The sequence below is a fragment of the Passer montanus genome, unplaced genomic scaffold (genome assembly GCF_014805655.1).
Source record: "Passer montanus isolate IOZ18808 unplaced genomic scaffold, ASM1480565v1 scaffold3, whole genome shotgun sequence".
NCBI classification, from domain to species: domain Eukaryota; kingdom Metazoa; phylum Chordata; class Aves; order Passeriformes; family Passeridae; genus Passer; species Passer montanus.
Genome location: NW_024367707.1, coordinates 7,762,338 through 7,781,347, shown reverse-complemented (window position 1 = coordinate 7,781,347; position 19,010 = coordinate 7,762,338). Strand labels below are relative to the sequence as shown.

At 42.5% G+C, this 19,010-nt stretch overlaps 1 protein-coding gene across 2 annotated transcripts; it reads right to left on the bottom strand.

The window, feature by feature from the left end:
* Positions 1 to 837: 837 nt before the first annotated feature.
* ASB11 (ankyrin repeat and SOCS box containing 11) lies at positions 838 to 17,658 on the bottom strand. Of its 2 annotated transcripts, none has more exons than XM_039714199.1 (7): positions 17,453 to 17,658; positions 14,379 to 14,458; positions 11,277 to 11,384; positions 9,659 to 9,809; positions 9,317 to 9,451; positions 8,179 to 8,370; positions 838 to 4,990 (listed from the first exon to the last, which is right to left on the bottom strand). In XM_039714199.1, exons 1-7 carry the CDS (start codon positions 17,628 to 17,630, stop codon positions 4,866 to 4,868), a joined length of 969 nt encoding a protein of 322 aa, XP_039570133.1. In that variant the 5' UTR covers positions 17,631 to 17,658; the 3' UTR covers positions 838 to 4,865. The 2 variants fall into 2 exon arrangements, with proteins under 2 accessions (XP_039570133.1, XP_039570134.1); XM_039714200.1 differs by lacking the exon at positions 17,453 to 17,658 and adding an exon at positions 16,094 to 16,447.
* Between the last annotated feature and the right edge of the window lie 1,352 nt (positions 17,659 to 19,010).

Here is a 19,010-nt window from a genome sequence, read left to right as displayed (position 1 = left end):
AGCTTGCTCAAAGCTCCAGCCAGCCTGGCCTTCAACATTTCCAGGTGCCCTAAGGAGCTCCACCATCCCGTGGTTACTGCAGCCAAGGCTTCCCCTGAGCTTCACATTCCCCACCAGCATTTCCTTGTTGGGGAGAGCAAAGTTCGGCCCAGCAGCTCTCCCCATTGGCACCTCTGTCACTTGGAGAAGGAAGTTATTATTAATGCATTCCAGGAACTTGCTGGTTTGCCTGTGCCCCACTGTCTTGCCCATCCAGCAAACACTGGGACAGCAGAAATTCCCATGAGGACCAGAGCTTGTGAATGTGAGGCTGTAAGGGTCTCATCCCTTCAGTCTCACTGGTCAGGTGGGCTGTAGCAGACCCCACAATAATGTCCCTACCCTCCCTTTAATCCTGACCCCAAAGAGCTCAGGCAGCTCCTCATCCATGCCCAGGCAGAGATCCATGCCCTCCAGCTGGTCATTGGCAGACAGGGAGGCTCCTCCTCCCCATCTCCTCTGCCTGCCTTTCACAAAGGTCCTGTGTCCTTCCATTCCAACATTCCAGTCACAGGAGCCATCCCACCACATCTCCATGATGACAATGAGATCATAGCCCTGCAGGTAGGACATGCTCTGCTGATTCATCTGTCTCCCCCCTTCCAGATGTTGTTCTCAACTGAATATGCAGATTATGCTTTATTCTGCAACTCCTGATACCCTTTATTGAAGATTTTTCAATTTTAAACCTGACATAGTTTTTCATTTGCTTGCAATATACATTGTGAATTTCTACAAATAGTATAAAATTTAAGAATAAAGAAATTTGCAATAAATAAAAATCAAATTAGGTAGAAGTTCAGTGTGGAATAATTTGTATTTGACAATAATATATTATACATCATGCAGAATATTAAAAAACAAAACAAACACAGTGAGGAGCAATTGGCATGTGGGAAATGGTGATTTCTGAAAAAAAATTACACAAAGGCATCAGGAACCATCACCCCAGGATACAGATCAGACAGATTTTTCAGCTGAGAGTCAGTGAATGTATTTAATTTTCATTCTTATCAGACTTGCCCTAATGCCATGCGGGACACACCATCAGCATTTTCAATCCAATAAAGATTGCAGGGGTGTTAAATTCCAGCAGCAGGGTTGTGCTTCAGGAGAAGGTCAGGCTTGGGACAGGAAGGTGCTGGGCAGCCCCTGTGTCTGCTGTCCTGCAGAGCTGGCAGCAGTGCAGGGCGTGGAGTGGCACAGAGGGGACTGCAGGGTTTGCACAGGGCAACACAGCATTTATTTCTAACTTGTGTGGAGGGCAGAAATCTAAATGCCTTGAGGAGGGTGTTGGCCAGGCTCAAGTTCCCTGGGGGAAGACAGAGTCAGAAGATGATCCTCCCATCCCACTGCCCAAAGTGGCACAGGCAGCTCCCATCACCAAAGGAGAGAGCACACAGGTGGACAGACAGACAGACAGACAGCCTCCCTCACAACCTGCATCTGCCTGGGAAGGTGGGTGTTGGCACCTCAAGGCAGATGAGGGGAATTTCAGTTCCTACAGTATAACAAGTTTCAACAATCTAGCATTTCCCTACACTTTTTAATTTCACCCTGTGAATGACAAATTCAACTGGACAGACAGAAATTCAGGGGTTGACAGATCTGCTGTGAAAAGCTGAGTCCTAAAGAGGATGGAGGATGGTTAATGCCAATAGCAGAGTTGTCCTGTAGGAACAGAGATCACCCTGAACCCAGCAGGCTGGTCAGGAGATCAAAACAGATCTTTTTGGAGCCAAATCAGAATGAAACTTCTTTTCCTAGCTACCTTAAGAAATACTGTTTATTAAGCCCTCCCAGAATGTGTCAGCCTATTTATGCTCACTGTTGTATGTCCCCGAGGACGTGGCCCATTGGCCAGAATGCTCGCAGAGAAAAGTTAATCTCAAGCTACAGGGAAACCCGTGGAGCCAGGTTTTGGGCAGGAGACTGAGAGAGCACTGTATAGCAGTGGAATTGCAGCACATAAAAATGTCCCCAGGCAAACCATACCTTACCCAAACAACCGATTTTTTTTTTTTTAATTAATGATCCTAGAATGACAGACACCACTTTTTAAAGAAAAGAGACTTTGTGAGATTAATTTCCCTTCTCCTACCTTCAGAAAAGCAGCTGACAGATGTTTTCCAAACTCATTTTGAAAAATCACCAAGACTCAATAGCCTCATAGAAAATTGTCCCCGTCTTTCCTTATCGTCACATGAGATGGCATTTTTGAAAAAAAAAATTAAATACTTCCTCCAGCTATTTCCTCAGTACTTCCATGCATTGTTATGACACAAAGCACAGCCAATGAGAATTAAATGAGTAACTTCATAATTTGAGGTAAAAGCAAGAAAGTCTAGGTAAAGTTTCTAATGAAATTTCTTAATCTCAGGAGACTTCTGAACTTCTCTTCTAATTTATTAAAGCTGTCAGACTCTCTGATATACAGAATTTCAGAGAGAAGTAAGTCTCCAGGAAGAAGGAAAGGTAAGGTGATTTTTTGATGGGAAGCTAATATCAGGAATAAATATAGGGCACCTTCTCCTGCTTCTTGAGATAAAACTTTCTGAGAGGCTGAGTAGACTGCATTTTCTTAATGGAGATACATTTTTTCAATTTAAAATCCTATGCAAGTGAAATACTGCTTTCATTGATGATCACAGAAGGAAATCAATTCAGCATTACACATTTTGAAATGGATCCCATAAATTGCCTTAGTCCCCGACTGCAGTGCAAGTCTGACAACTCACACAGCTGAGCCTCTGTCTCTGTTTAGAGAGCAGATTGTATTCTCACTGCCACATTATTAGCAGAGCAGATGAGTTTGCAGTAAAGATAGAACTGAGAGGGACCTGCTGACATCAGATTAATATAGACGTTTCTTTCTTGATAGTATTTGATTTTCAAAGGCTCTTGAGAATTTAGTGCTCAAATCTCTGAGTTTCATGATGTATTATACCATACAAGGTCAATGATGTCACTGACAACTTTATGGGCAATAGCTCTTGCCATCAGATAACATTCAATATGTGCAAACACAGGCTGAGAACTGCATCCGTTTTTGGCTGTAATGTTGAAGGTCCAGTCTCATGAGCTGCTGAGAGCTCAGTTTATCTTACTTGTGCTGAATTAATCATAAAGAAGTATGGGAAACATTAGACCTTTGTCTCAGAAAACTGTCAGGGTGACATTAAGGGATTATTAGCATTGAAGCAGAGACTGCTGCTGCTGGAGCAGGAACAGGAGCCTGGATGCTGTTGGAAGCCAGTCCTGTGTCCAGACTCCAGGAGGCAAATTCTCTCTGACTTAAGATGTATGGGCAGTGAAAATTGGTGCCAGCATGGTTAACTCCTAAAGAAACCAGTACATTTCACAGCCTGAAAATGTGTCAGCAGCCTCTTGGACCTGTGAAGTTGAACAGGCTGGAGACAGAGTCCTTTTAATTCTGCTTCCCATTTTGCTACAACTAGTGAAACACCATTGCCTGTCTCATGGCAGAAGTTTACCAAAACTTGGCTCTGAAGAAGTGTTTTGTCCCCCAGAAGAACCTGCCCAAGAAAAATAAACAAATCTTTACAAAGTCAAACAGGCACTGCAAGTGTCACTGTACACCACATTTTTCAGCTCAAAGAGGTGCATGCTTTCAGCCCTGCTGTTTCCAAGCTACTAATCCTCACATTATTTAAACTAATACCACAATGGACAATTATAACACTCTGAAACTCTTTTCTTCTAGGGAAGTAATTAAAGCCTCTAGAATAGGGGGCAAGGGAGCAAACAAGGCTGCAAACCACTCCTGGTGAGGAAAATTAGACAAGGACAACATTTGGGTGATGCACAATCATCTTTAGTGCCCTGCTTCTCTCCAGCTCCACAGTCCAAGGACTTACCTTGAGAAATGTCAAAGCGTACAAAGCCAAAAAAAAAAAAAAAGGAGCACTATTTCCTTTGTTTTTCTTTAAACCTTGCAAAGGATGGACATTGAAATATCACCTACTATGCCTATAAAAACATTTGCAGTTCTGTCATGGAATTAAGCTATGAAAAAATGTTCATGTAGTGAATACAGCCAGATCTCAGGTGACATAACTTCGTAAGGATTTTTTCTGGAAGAGATGAAAGGATTTTTTAAGACTTTCACACAGTTTTGTGGGTTTACTCAAAACCCCCGCACTTGCTTTCATAGCATCACTTGTACCTCCAAGGACAAGATGTGTTAGCACTGGGGATAGCTGTGCTCAGGGCTCAGAGATGTACAGTGGCTGGACAGCCAGAGACTACTGGAAATTGATAGGGCTGCAGCAGACAATAGGAAGGAGATGAGAGGATGCAAAATCAAAGCTGATAAAAGATGTGCAGTATATTGTATACCTCTGATGTTTGTCACTGAAAGCTTTCACTTTCACATACTAATGGAAGAAAAATATCCACTGCCTTGATTTTGACATTGAGATTGGACAGACAAAGGGAAGAAGCTGCACAGATACTGCACAAATAAATATAGCCCTAAATACAGGGGATATCTCTGTGCCTAAATGGGTGAGTGGACGTGTGTATTTGCACCTACAAAAACATGTCAAGTGAGCTGTTTATGTTCTAGAACTTCTCAGGCTGGTGTGAATCCATGTGGCAATAGATTGTGAGGGAACTGTATCCATGATACCATTCACTGCCTGTGAAAAGGTGTTTTCAATTTTCACTGTCATATAGCAGCCAATGTTTGGTAGCCACAGAAGACAGTAAATGATGCCTTTGATTTTTTTTTTCCTTTGATACAATAATCTTGGAGTAAACAACCATTTGTTCCTCTTTCTTTTCCAGTCCCAAGCAGCCCCAGATTATCGATAGAGGAGGAAGCTCTGCAGTGGCTCGGGCAGGTGCAGCCTGGGGATTGTGTGCAGGCACGACCGACCCAGATGCCTTCTGATGCACAACCGGCACAGCTGGGCCAGGCTGGCAGGACCTGGAGGGACAAAAGGCAAGAATGAGCACCCTCAAACCCACCACCAGTGTGAGTCAAAGCAACAAACACCAGCAGGACTTGCAAGCACTACACAATGACTTGCTGAGGTCATGGAGTGTTAGATACATTATTGTTTGTATTAAAGTTGTGTTGTCAGAGTTGGTTCAGCAATTTGAAAGCTGTGAGCACTAAACAGCTTTTTCTGTATGCACAGCTAGGCTGTTTGGCATATTTTCTTGAGAAAACACCTAAAGAAGTGTCTGCACTGGAGAGAGAGAGCTCTGGAATGCTTAGTGCTTTCTCAGGATATAAGACAACCCTCAGCAGTTTTGTGAGGATAAAGGATAAGTACAGTTAATTGTTCATATATACAGAACATGCTTTTTCCAGCTACCGGTGCCTCAGCAGGTGTCTGCACAAGTAGTATCTACAACTGTGCCTTTTTACATTACCACAGTCTCAGAATATTTATATTTGTCAGTCAGTCCACCAGTGCTCCTTAAAACATTTCTTACTGTGACATCTAATTTTAGCTAAATCTGACTGAAGGGAAAACTTTTGAAGAAAGGTCTCAAAGATAGAAGGTCTTCATTTTTTTTTTTTTTCAAAAAGACATTGAGGATAAAAAATAAAATAAAGAAAGAAAAAAAAAAGAAGAAATAACAAAAAAACAAGATGAGAAGATGTGGAGTGTTTTTGCCCTTCCTGTGCTGCATGTGAGAACTCTTGTTACACATCAGAGGGTCGAGTGGTTGGAAAGCTGTCAGAGGACTGCTCCTGGGCAGTGGCTGGCACAGGGCTGCCCACAGTGGTGCTGCCCCAGGGTTTCCCCTGCAGGGTGACCGGGAGCTGTCCCCACCCCACCGTGGGTAGCTGAGGTGAATGCCAGGCACAAACCCACTGGATATGAGGCTCCATTGCTTCTGCAACTACAAGCTTGCACATGCAAACACACCCTGCCAGTGAATGTGTCTCTGTCCTTCCTTCACTTCCCTTTTGCCACAGCTCATCCAGGTGCAGCCTTTACACCTGCCCAGAGGTGCTCAGTTTTTGAACCCTCTCTTGCCCTTCCACTCCAGTTTCTGTCCAAACAGTAGCGATCACTGCAGAGTTTGACAAGTAATAGGTAGAGATGTGGGCTTAAAGGCCTGTCCTTATGTCTCACAGGTAAGCTTCATAATCTGTGCTTTTACCACGGGAAAATTTAGGAGATTAAACAGGCTGATAATATCCCCTCTGAGAAGAAATTAATAGAAAGATAAGGGATTTATAAAAAAGAACTTCTGTACTACTGTCACTGGAAGTGAAAAAAGAAACTACCATCTTCTAAAGCACTTAGGAAAACAGACACATTTGATATTTCACATCACTTAATAGCTAGTGAGAGGAGAAATTAAAGGGACCCATCTAAGTAACCTCAGTGAAGAAGTTAGGGGTAGAGAAACTCTTCAGCCTGGGGTACTTATTTCAAACAGAAGGACCTCAGAAAACACAGAAGCAGGGGGAAAAAGTAGTTGCATGTTAAGCACAGCAAAATATCTGAAAGTAGGACCAAAGGTGAGGAAACTGGGGAAACTTCATGCCTGAAAAACAAAGAGTCAGCAGGAACTGAAATGCCTTTAAGAGCTTTTCTGACTGTAAGGGAGCAGAGGGTGACAAGGTGGGAGTAAAAATCAAAAGGAACGTTCAGGAAGAGAAATTTATTAATATTAGGATATTTCTTTATCTACACCTACTCTGATTCACAGGGCAATGGTAGCAGCACACTTGGCAGCACTGCCTTTGCTCCCACAGTCTGCCACTGAGCTCTGGGCAACTCAGGTATGGGGACAAAAGTCACACAAGGTGAGAAGCATTCAAACAAAATTCCTCCCAGAAGGTTTTAGACATGACAAATTAAAGCTCTGCATGAAAAGTCATAGAGAAAGGGAACAGGACAGAAGGATATTAAGCCAATGTTTTGTTTCCTCCATAAAGCCCACCTGTGTTCAGAGGGTTGGGACAAAGCCTGTGTGCAGCAGTGACATTTATTAATTTACCATGCAAGAGCTATTTGGAATTGGGCTTTTTGTGCCCATCATGCTTTGGTCCTTGGTGTATTGTGAGCAGGCTCAGGAAGATGGGAGGCCTTGCTTGGGGGAGCACAATTCAACAAGTCTGAAGAGCCTCAGGGGACACAGACCAGCTAAGAGGGTACCAGTGAGCTGGGAAACAGAGATTAGAGGAGGGGAGAACTAATTCAGCAACCCATAGCACAGGGATGTTGCTCTTGGATGCATCAAGTTCTGGCCAAGTGTTGCGCAGGTGAAAACAGCACAAGAGGATCCTGATTTGTTTCTGCTGAGAGGTTTCTTCCAGTAAACTGAAGGATAATTAATTGTTGGAGGTCTGGAGGTGAACAGCAAAGTGCTGGTCTGATGTTGTTAAATTAGGGATGGAAGAAAATACTCCAGTTTTTAGAAGGTGAATTAGACGGCAATTTAATGAAGGTAGTGGGTTTTTTATAATGTGACTCGCTAAGGTGAGACTTGATGGGTCTCAAAGTAAAAACTTCTCACACTGTTGGTGAACTATGAATAGTACACTTTGAAGAACTATATTTATAAACAATAGTTACAAAAAGAAAAATAATAATGGTTATAATTTTTTTCTCTAAGTTTCCCAAGGAAAATATATCTCTGTTCTTTCTTCAACTAAACTGAAAATATCCACACTGGTCTGTGCTGGGATTGCAGCCCCATAAACCACATGGAAGAGCTGTGAAGCTGAAGAGTCACCTGGCAAAGGGCTTTGCTTTCTCCTGGCAGCCGAGGACACACTCACCCATTGAGCCATGGTGCAAGGCTGAACACTGGGTGGTGGTACTAAAACATTATCTATTAATAAACTTTCGTGGTAGTTTTTAACACTAGGAGTCCCACCAGGTAAATACGTATGATCTTCCTTTAGTAGACAGGGAAAAAAAAGCACAGAATAACTGACTGATTTGCCTGCTAAAACCGTAGCACCAGGTGGCAGATCTAGCAACAAAACAGATTTCTGTGTCATGTGCTGGAGGTTTGAAGGCAGCAGAGAAGATAAGAGAATGTATGTGGAGCATGACTTATAAAAGCAGTTAAGAAAATATACTTAGGTAAAGGATACAAATACTACTTTACTTAAAAAAGGAGAAGAAAGGAAACCATTACCTTCCCGAAGCAGAAGTGCCTGCTCCACTTTGCTGTGGGGTGTGGCAAGATCCAGGGCACATTTGAGGTCAGCATTTCTGCACTTTGGGTTAGCACCATAGTCTGTCAGCAGCACAACTATCTCCACGCTGGATTTGCGCGCTGCCGCGTGCAGGGGGGTGTCCAGTCGCCTCCCCACGTTCACATTGGCTCCTTGGGTGAACAAGGGCTCGTGGTTAGATCTGGTGGGCAGCAGGGGCTGTCTGAACCTGCATCACACAGGCTGAACCTGCGTCACACAGGCTGGTTTCCTCAGTAGATGAAGGGGAAGGATGGCACACAGGACTTCCCCGTCTCTCAAGAGCAGCTGTGCAGAGCTCAGCAGGTCAGACCCCTGCCCTGGCAGAGTGCTCTGAGCCACCAAAGCCTGTCTGCAATGCGCAGAATTGAGCAGCCTGACCTTCCACCCAAAATATGTTCAAAGCCTACCATATGTTCTTTAAAGTTGTTAATGGCATAAAATCTAATATGGATTATGTTAATTTAATTGCCAGGGGAAAAAAAAAAACATGAAACCTTTAGGTATTTCATTGTAGTAAGTCTGGGAGCACAGCAAGCAAAATGCTTGCCCCAGACTGGCTGGGCACAGCAGGGCCACACTTTGAGCAGGTGTAAGTCAGCTAAAGCACACTGACAGCAAAAATTTATGCTAGTTCATAGCCTGTGCCTAGACCTGCAGTGATTATTCTTCCAAGCAGCTTTATTGCTGCTCTCATCATCCACTGAGGAGGAGGTGAAGTTAATGGTTCTGATAAACTGCTATGTTAAGCAAGAGTTGATTTTGGTCAGTAATATTAGCCAGGATTTTCTGTGCTTCCTGTTACCATGCTAGAAAACTAAAATTCTGTTTTCACATACAGATAGCCTCAGGGAGGTGTCTGTAATTAAGAAAGCTTTTCACTTGGGAAATAATAATTTCTTTATCAATACAGGAGAAATGTGTAATGGCCTCAAATGAGTCTGACAGAGTCAGGCTCCCAGACAACTCTTGTGGAAATAACCCATGATGTTTTAAGTAGAGAGGCAGCTCAGAGAGACCAGCAGCATTGGCTCACACCACAGTGGATTAACTCTCCCCCTGCCCCTTTTCCAGGTGTACCTAGCTCCAAAAGCTTCTTGACACATTCTGTTCTCTGGTACGTGCAGGCCATGTACAGAGGGGTCCCATGCTGTGGGTCTTCTTGGTCAATGTCAACCTCATGGGCCAGGAGGGTCTCCATGCACTCCCTGTGACCTGTGGGGGGAAGAGCTGTCACTGAATTGCTGCAGAGCAGAACACACCCAGATACAGCTGTGAGGCACAAGAGCAGTGAAAAAGCCAAGCCTGTTTATCTGTACTGAGATGGAAATAATTTTTTAAATGCTTTGTGGACGACAAAAGCCGCTTTTGTCACGCAGTTATTGTTGGCTTCGCCCACACCCCTCCCACCCAGAACATCACCTCTCTTGACTGCTTCGTGGATGGGCGAGGGCAGGTGGTTCCCCAGCTGTGCCTTGGCTCCAAATTCCAGCAGCATGCTGACACAGGCTGCACTGCCACTGCAGCAGGCGTTGAACAGGGGAGTGACCCCGTCGATGGTGGCTGCATTCACCTGCAGTGGAGGACACACTCAGGACAATCCCGTTTGAGACACGCCTCCTGTGCACTCCAGAAGTGCACCAGAGTGAGACTCTTGCCTTGTTTAATTTCAGGAATTAATTTATTTACAGCTTTCTGAGTTATATGTTGTGGTATAACATATATAGCATTCTCCTTTTGTGTCTGCCCTCTTTCGCAGACAGTGCCATAAGGCAGAAATCCTGCCTGCTCTGAATGCTCCTGCTGGAGCTGCTAAAAAATGCAACTTTCTATTCATTCTTTTTTTATTATTATTTTTTTAACGTGAAGAAGTTAAGTATTTTCAAGATTCTTTAGTTTGCACCAGCCTCAAGGTGGAATACCCTCAAATGAAAATGGCTTTGCTTTTTAAATGAAAATTTGCTTTCTGTTTAATAGTTTAATCTGAAAACGCATTTCTAGCAAAAGAAATTTTCATGGAAACATAATCCCAAACAGAAAAGGAGCTTGAAGGAGTTGATATGCATGTGTGTTTATGCAAGACAGAAATTTTCTTCCCCAGTTTCTGATGTAAAGACCTGGCAAGAATCACTATTGCCATTCTCCACTGGGACAGCAGAGCTGTGGATCAGTCACAGAATATGTTGAGTTGGAAGGGATCCATTGGATCATGGAGTCCAACTCCTGGCCTGGCACAAGACACTCCAGGAATCACACCTTACCCCTGTTTATGCTGTGTTTAACTATGCAGAAAGCCCTCAGGGCCAATTTTTGAAGCAAATCTGCATGTCTTTAACTCTGTGGCACAATGGAGAAGAGCAATGGATTATGCAAGCCCATGCCAATTTGTAAAATTTCCACCACCCTCACCTCCTGCCAGTGTCATCAGGCGGGTGTGGCTGAAGCTGCTGGAGGCACTGGAGGTCTCTTGACTGTTTTGGTGCTGCTTGGTTTCTTGCCATATAAATTTTACTTGAAAACCCAGCTGACATAAAAATATCCTTATATATTTCACCCATTCCTTAATCTCTATTGTAAACATGTCTCTGCCTTAGGTCCAGTTGTGAGAATTGTTATTTTATTAGCAGATAAAATGTTTAATTGCTTCAAGCACATCCATTTTTACTTACATGAGACTCCCAAACCTTCCCATAGAAAACCAGGTGTAATTCCAGTGATCACTGCTGAGGGGGGAGTGGGGAGGGCAAAGGTGTGAGTTACTTTCTTCAAGGTTATTTCACTTAGCATCTTTCATTCATTTTCCATCAATCATGACTATGTTTCACACACAAAGGGAAAACAAAAGAGAATAAAGGGATGACACAAGGGGGAGACAAATCTATCACCCAGGGAAACAGAACACTGTTATGTTTTTCCACCTTTCTGAGATGTCCACGTGCATCTTGGCCCTGCCAGCTGGACAGCACGTCCAACATCCCCACTGGGGCCAGGAGCATCCGTTCCCAGGTGCCCATGTCCCAGAGTCATCCCCAGGACTTACCTGGGCACCGTTTTCCAGCAGCACCTTGGCACAGGCCACGTGGCCACCCAGGCAGGCCTCGTGGAGAGCAGACACACGGTCCGTGGTCACCAGGTTCACGTTGAAACCCTGCAACCAGAGCAGGGTGTGAGGGGGAGCCCTGCCCTGCCCAGCTCCTGCAGGGCTCCTGGCGTGCCCGTGGCAGGGGAGTCATGTCAGAGCTGTGTCCAGGGAAAGGGCTCAGGTCAGATTGGTGCTGTTCAGTGATTTCTTGTCCCCACAAACCACAGCTGGTGATGGGGTTAAAGAGGGAGCAGTCACAAGCTATGCCTTCTATTTCTAGCTCTTTACAAAGCACTGTCCATTATAGGAAAGGCTTTACATTAATTTATAAGGGTGGCATTTCCTTCACTGTTAAGTCCTGCACCAGGAGGTACAGCTGGAGCGATTCACCTGAATGCTTCTGGCACAGGTGTCTGCAGCTCAGCTGGAGCTGGCAGCTCCTTCAGTGGGGAGATTCCCTAGGATATGATTCATCCCGTGCTAAAGCAGCTGTTTCCAGTAGGGCAGACAAATTGTATCCTAAAAGTTCTTTCATTCACTACTTGGGGTACCCAAGGGTGTTTCACTCAGAGGTAATAAGTACCTGGTAAACCTATAAGAGAGATGAGTCAAATCCCTCCCACAAATCAGTTCCTCTTATCTGACCACCCAGGAAATGTTTTACAGTGATTTACAAATCACTGTTGATTTCCTGTTGATCACTGTTGAATGCCTGATTTCAGGTGTTTTCCTAGTTGACAGTTGCCATATCTATTCCTGCACAGAGACAAACCAGACATATTCACAAAGAGAAAAGCAGTTGTCATCCGTGTTTTCCTCTGAATGTAATTAAATCCCCTTGTAATTAGAATTTTACAGCCATGGGTGAGAACAGGCCTGGAAGCAGCTCCATTTTCTGCTTGATGTCATATTTTGAAGCACTGTTGGTGTCTGCCTGACGTGCTATAGACAGGGCAGCTCACGAGATGGCAGCAATGCACTTTTTGGTACGCAGTACCCAATGCAATGTGCAGAAAGGAGTACCTGGGAGCAACCTCACACAGCAAAAAAGGCAGCAGTCCTGACACCGTGAGTATTAAAAGCACTGTAAACACTTCAGGCTGATAGAAAAACAATCTTTTTCAGTCATGTGAAAATATTATTCATGTAAAAGTTGTTGGTAAAATTTCTCATGCATTACAATGATGGTAGGGGAATAGACAAAACCTTGAAAAAATAGATTATTCCATTTTCTAATTGTATGGTTGTTTCATACTTCGTGATCAGCATATTCCTTCAAGATTAATTCCTTCTAGATACTCCTAATAAGGAGTATTCTCAATCATTATTCATATATACATGTATATATATATTTAACAAATAGAACTCAGTCATATCAAGTGAAAGCACAAGCACTGATGTCTTGGGAAAAACAGCAATTCCTTTCATTACAAAATGAAGAATAAGTTAAGTAGATAAGTAGATCGTCCAATGGCTGTTTGCCAAACATCACTCTCATTACAAAATGAAGAATAAGTTAAGTAGATAAGATAAGTAGATCATCCAATGGCTGTTTGCCAAACATCACTAATGATAAACCTTGTTTTCAATGGACATGAAAAATCAAACCCTTTTTTCAGGCACTGAAACAGACATTGGTGAGTTCTTGAGCCATTTGAAAACTCCAGCAGTGCATCACCTCCCTGTGTCCAGGCATTCCCTGTGCAGCCAGAGCCTCAGTGGCTTTCTTGAAAGCTATACTGCTGCAGTAGAGACTTCTGAGTGTCCCACAGACACTCAAGTACAGTCCCGTACTTCATTTCAGGCTAGTAGTGTGACTTTATTAGAAGCAATGAGCAATGATTATGCTGTTCCATGAACAGTTCCATCCCTGCATTTATCAATCTGTGGTGACTCAGCTCCAATTCAGGCTCTACAGACATTGCTGCTTTGATCTCTTTTCATAAGCAAGGACCTTCATCTTTAACTCCCAAAATTAAATGTTTTCAGGAAAAGGAGAAATGGTGGATTGACTAAATGATATAGCCACACCACTGGGTGCTTCCTGAGTGTACAGCCATGAACAGTGCATAACCAGGGCATCTGGTGAATAACCACAACACCAGGTGCTCTACAAAGCAGTGGTGCAAGGTCAGCATAAATGGAGATAGAGGGGTCAGAAAACCATCAAATCCCTAAATTAATAAAGCCTCTTTAACCTCCATCACTTCCTTTTCCCTAAAAATCACTTTGTGTCAGCAGGTAAAGGAAAGAGATATCAGAAAATGGGAGGGCATTTACTGTCTGTAAACAGCATCCTTTTTATTTAGCTGCAGCTGTGCCTCAAGAGGTCTCTGGAGAGGAGGCTTTCCCACTGGCAGCTCCACTCCTTGAGGATGTTGTCCATTAATGCTGTGGCCTCTGCTAATAATTTACCTTGGCTATAAAAAGTCTGATAGCCAAGTCAAAATCTTTATACCCAGGGAATTAATTTCTCTGCAGTTGCCTTGGGGGCAAGAAGGAGAGGGGGACAGTAATCTGTTCATGCTAGATGGGGACACGGAGTTTAAGCAAAGGTGGGAAGGAAGATTAATGGCAGAGCACAAAGAACCATAACCTCTTTTCATATCCAGCTTCTTTTCCTTCTCATGTATTCTCTTCTCCTCTCTTCCTTTTGCCTGAACTCTTGGCTCCTTTTGGAGCAGAGGGTTTCAGGCTGACTATAAAAGGTGAGATGCCTTTTATAAGGCATGCCTTTTTAATGTTTTGGGGTTTTTTTAAAATAGTCTATATTTATACATTTATATCCTTATTCTCAAGCCTAGTTGCATGTTTCATCATTGAGAAAGAGCAAAAGGATCATTGATTAGCAAGCTGCAAGCTGTGATAGTCTTTGTCCCAGACTTGTCCCTAGCTTTTTAACTGAGCAAACTCATACATGCCCAGAGGTGTTTGTGCTGATATATTATTCATGCAGCCATATTTCTTATGCCCTGTTGCAGTCTATTACCAGCTCACCAGCCCATAATTCATGTGAAACCACCTTGCTTCCCAGCCTTTTCTTTCCCTGTGGACTTTTACCTGTGCAATCAAGGTTTTCAGAGAGAGAAGGCGTCCCTGGAAGGCAGCATCATGAAGAGGGGATCGGTCTGCCCAGCTGCCTGAAACAGCAAATGCATGGAAGCTAATTCAGGGATGCAGCAAAAGCAGATCTTGGGAGGACAGGGAAGCACAGCCACGTGTAAATGCAGATCAAGACTGAAATCAATGGGGGCTTAGCAGTGAAACTGTTTGATGAATTCATTTCAGCAGAGCAGCTGAGGGATCTGCAATCCTGAGAAAGCTGGCTGCTCACTAAGGGACCTAAACAAAAGCTTCTTGGCAGAACTTTTAAAAGAACAGTTAAAAACATGTTTCAGCAAAGATCACGAGTTTAGTGCTGCTGGGTCTCACATGGAGACTTCAGAACCCTGCAATTCTCCTACTCAAAACTATATCAGCCTCCACCTTTCCTTGGGAACTCTTGTCACAAATTGCATCCCAGCTTCTCTGACACTTTTAAGAGCCTCATAGCAGGGTTGACTTGTCCATCAGATGAATTCTGGCATGTCCTTGGCAGTTTTATTTCCTGAACTGACAATTTCATAAATAACATCCTCCCTCTCAGACTACCATGTAACAGGTTTAATAATTCTCGTCACTGAAATATTTTAGAAAATATGTGGAAAACCAAATTCTGCCTGAAGGCTTTACTTTTCTTCTTTAATAATTTTGAGATACTGAATTGTTCAGACTTCTTCATGTAGGCTTGCTTGCCCTTTTTCCTATCCTAATCTATTTATGCGCCAAGAAAAATAATTCTTTAGCCTAGCTACCACCTACAGGCATAGACATTCAGCTCAGGTTAAATCCCTGCCACTCAAATAGAGGGCAAATTTACTTGTCCTATATTAAAATTTATAACCATCCTGTGACACAGTGTGTAGTAAGTATTTCTCCAAAGGCCAGCTGCATTTCCAGTGCCACAGGACACAAGCAATACCAGTGTTTGCATTCATGCTCTGTTGTACAGCAAACCCATGGGCACTGTATTTGAAACCCTTGTCCTGTTAAATTTTTTCAGCTATGCTGCACACCAGAGAGAATGGAAAGGGTGATTTATCTCCATTTCACATGCTACCCAAGGCAGGGAGGAATCAATGAGAGGCATGGACACATCCATGGGGACTTGAGGGCAAGGACACAGCAGAGGTTTTACCCTGGGCCAAAGGAGTCTCCTTTTGTTACCCAAGGACCAGGATGCACTTCAGCTACTGGAGTTACAGTTTTAACTATAGTAATTACTTTTTTTTCCATTTATTTCGGGAGCACTTCCTGGGCTCCTAAGGCAGGAAACTGGCATGGAAAGACCAGCTGGCACAATAGATGGCAAGGCTATGAATGACACATCAGGCAAAATGATGGAAACAGGAGCCAAGTAAGGAGAAAGAAACGCCTTCCTGAAACCCCCCAAACACCCCACACCTCTCATCATGCTGGCGACTGAAACAGGCAAGCTCGGTTCAGAAAGCCAGAAGACATTGCAAGTGACAAAGCCCAGAGCCCTCACAGAGCAGGAAGATTCAGGAGTTACTCAGACAGCAGAGCTACAGGGCCTTATTTAACCTTTTGTGCAGAGGATAACTTGTGCGAGTGCGTGTTCTCACATGCACTCCCAGGGCATTCCCAGCACATGTGTATGCACACACAGCCTCAGGACAACACACACTCTGCACACACCAGCCACCACAACCTACCTCCCTGAAACGTGTGGCAAATATAGTTCCCATATGGAGCACATCTCCCCTGCTCAGCTGGGAGTGACATGACTGAAAGTGCTCTTTTTAAATGCCTACAGATAAATTATGCAGCCCTGCTGCTGCTGCTGCTGTGCTGCTGCACTGCAAAGAGAAAAGGTTGTGAAGCTCTGGCTGTAATATGATACAGTGCCCCAGCAACAACATCACATGATTTTACATTTTGTAAGATTATCCTTAATGGCTTTCTGCAAATGGAAACTTGCAGATAAAAATATGTTATGGCCTGCTGAATTTCAAGGCACTTCAGTAAGAACCTGCTTGAAGGAAAAACTGCTGTTCACCACGTGTCAGACTATGATTGCACAGAGGGGCTTGGAAAAAATGACAGCAACAAATGACTGGAATTGTATTCTAGAGAATAAAAAATAAATTAATAACCAAGACATGCCTGTATATATACAGACTTCATAAAGGCTTTGTCAAAAATGCTTGGCTGCAGTATTTCTCTTGGCCTGATCTTAATCTCCCTGCTTTGGGTGGCCATCCCCCAACATCTGTGCTCTGATGCCATTCCTGTGCCTGCTCATGATGGCACAACCACAAAGCAAGTGCCCAACGAATGAGTCACACAGAAACGTGTGATGTCACAATGCTGATCAGAATCTGCAGCTAGGAAAATAAGCCCTCATTAGCAGTAAATTGAAAATACCGTGTCATTTTAATTAGTGGAATTAACAGGAATGCAAACACATGCCTATCCATTATTATAGCAGTGATCTGGAGGACTAAAATCACTTGAAAAAAAAACCAAAACCATGACCTGCTAAGTAGCCTATGAAATACAATGTATTCTTGTGCTGTGTATTTTTCAGAACAATTTTAGCTGCATTCATTTTTATCATTTGATTTAACAAAACAAGGATTCTTTGCTTGGATTCATAAAGTCATTAGTTATATCCTCCTAGCATCTCCTTTCAGAAAATCAATGTGCTAAAACTTTTCCCTAAATATTCTCTGGCAGTAAAATTGGATGTTTAGTAAAACAATCTGTAACCACTGATAAAGAACACCTTGTACTGAGAACAGTATTTTCATTTACCATAGTGCATTGACCAAATGTTGTCCTCATTCTAGCTGGGTAATTGTTGGAGTCTCATATTTTGAACACCTAAGCCATGCCAACACACACTGACACTGCAAAGACCCCAGAAATGGGAGGCACTTCAGGTTAAAACATTTACCCCTGCATTTAGCAAAAAATTCCTCATTTCATGGTGACTTGCTGATTTAAATCCTCAAGTTACAAAAATGTGGCAAATAAACATTTAAATGTTAGAGTCCATAGTTTTACTTTACCTGGAACTATTCCATAGATCTCTTCTGCTATCCTGGCAGCTTCTTTTCTGTTGCCTTTAACAATATAGAAATGGGTCAGCAAAGCCAAGGAAATTTTAATTAAAAGCTTGAAGCAAAACAAAGCAAAAATTGCAAAATAAATGTTAGTGAAAGAATGGAGTACAGAACTGCCCTCCATTTTGGTTTGCTCTTTGAATAGTTTCTCAGGTTGGCTAAGTTGCACTGGGCTATTCTTGGTATCATATGTCATCTATTTTAAACACTTCAGGACCTGCTGTTCCTCAGTTACCAAAAATACATCCTGGTTCTATTTGGTATGAGGTGTTTGATGTTAAATAACAGTATCAAGGATATTTTGAACTTCTCTGCATACAGGAAACAAATGAGAAAATCCGTTCCAAACCTACATAAAGGAGAATAAATTTTCAGACAGATGCTGTCCATACCACCTGAAAGTCTCTACATCCACATTGGACTTATTCTTAGAGGTAGCAGTTCCATTTACAAAGACTACATAGATAAAGTTGCAGAAATTGTTCAGAGATGCTGCAAAAAGAATACTTTTATTTCTTTTCCATCGTGAGAACAGGCCTTGCTGGTACTCAGATACAGAACAAAGGCAAACATATCAAAGAAAAGCATTACCATGAAAGAATTTGAAGTAAATTAATGTGGCCAAAGCCAGGGCTAGGAAGTCAAAATTATTCTAGAAGGAGAAAAATGCATTGAAATTGCACAAAAAGAAACACATAACATATAATTTTTTGTCCATTACTCAGGGATAAAGAATGATGTCCATTGATATCTCTTGCAACAGCATTGTCTGTTTTGGAAATATTTTTACATTATCCACCATTGATTCAAAGGTGTAATATTTTAAATTGATCAAGATGCACCCATTCTTTAACTGCCCTTTTTTTCTTTTTGAAGGCACATGGCTTCCACAGAGAACAAAGGGTTTTTTCTGCATGTATTTATTTGAATCTATGTAGAACACCCCATCTCTTTTTATTTTAAACTTTTATTTATTCCTGTTATCCTATATGTACCACAGGAGGAGGATTTAATTCTTTCTTGATTCCCCTCTTTGCCCAGATTCTCTTAGCCTTCAATTCCAACATCTGTCAAGGAAAAGAGCAGGATAATTCCTCTCTTAGAGATCCCAATGAGATGGTGGAAATGCACACAGAAATTATACAGCAAATTATTTCTCTGGGCATTTTAGATGTAATTTCTTTTGGTTTATAGCAATACAGATGGTTTAGTACCTTGCTATCTTCAGTGCTCAGCCCTCCCAGGTGCCCTAAAATGCTATATAAAATATGTGCAGAGATAAAACACCCCAAGCAATTTTCTCAAGTCAAACAATTTTTCTAAAATTCTGAATTAAACCAAGTTATTACATTCTTATATAACTTCTTACAAATTATTACATCTACCTTTCCTTACACAGTAATATTAAACACCCATAGAAGCTATAATACTTATAATCCAAAAGAGGAAAATTTCTTCTTTTTAATCAATTTAATACAGTTTGCCACAGACAGCTGAAGATATG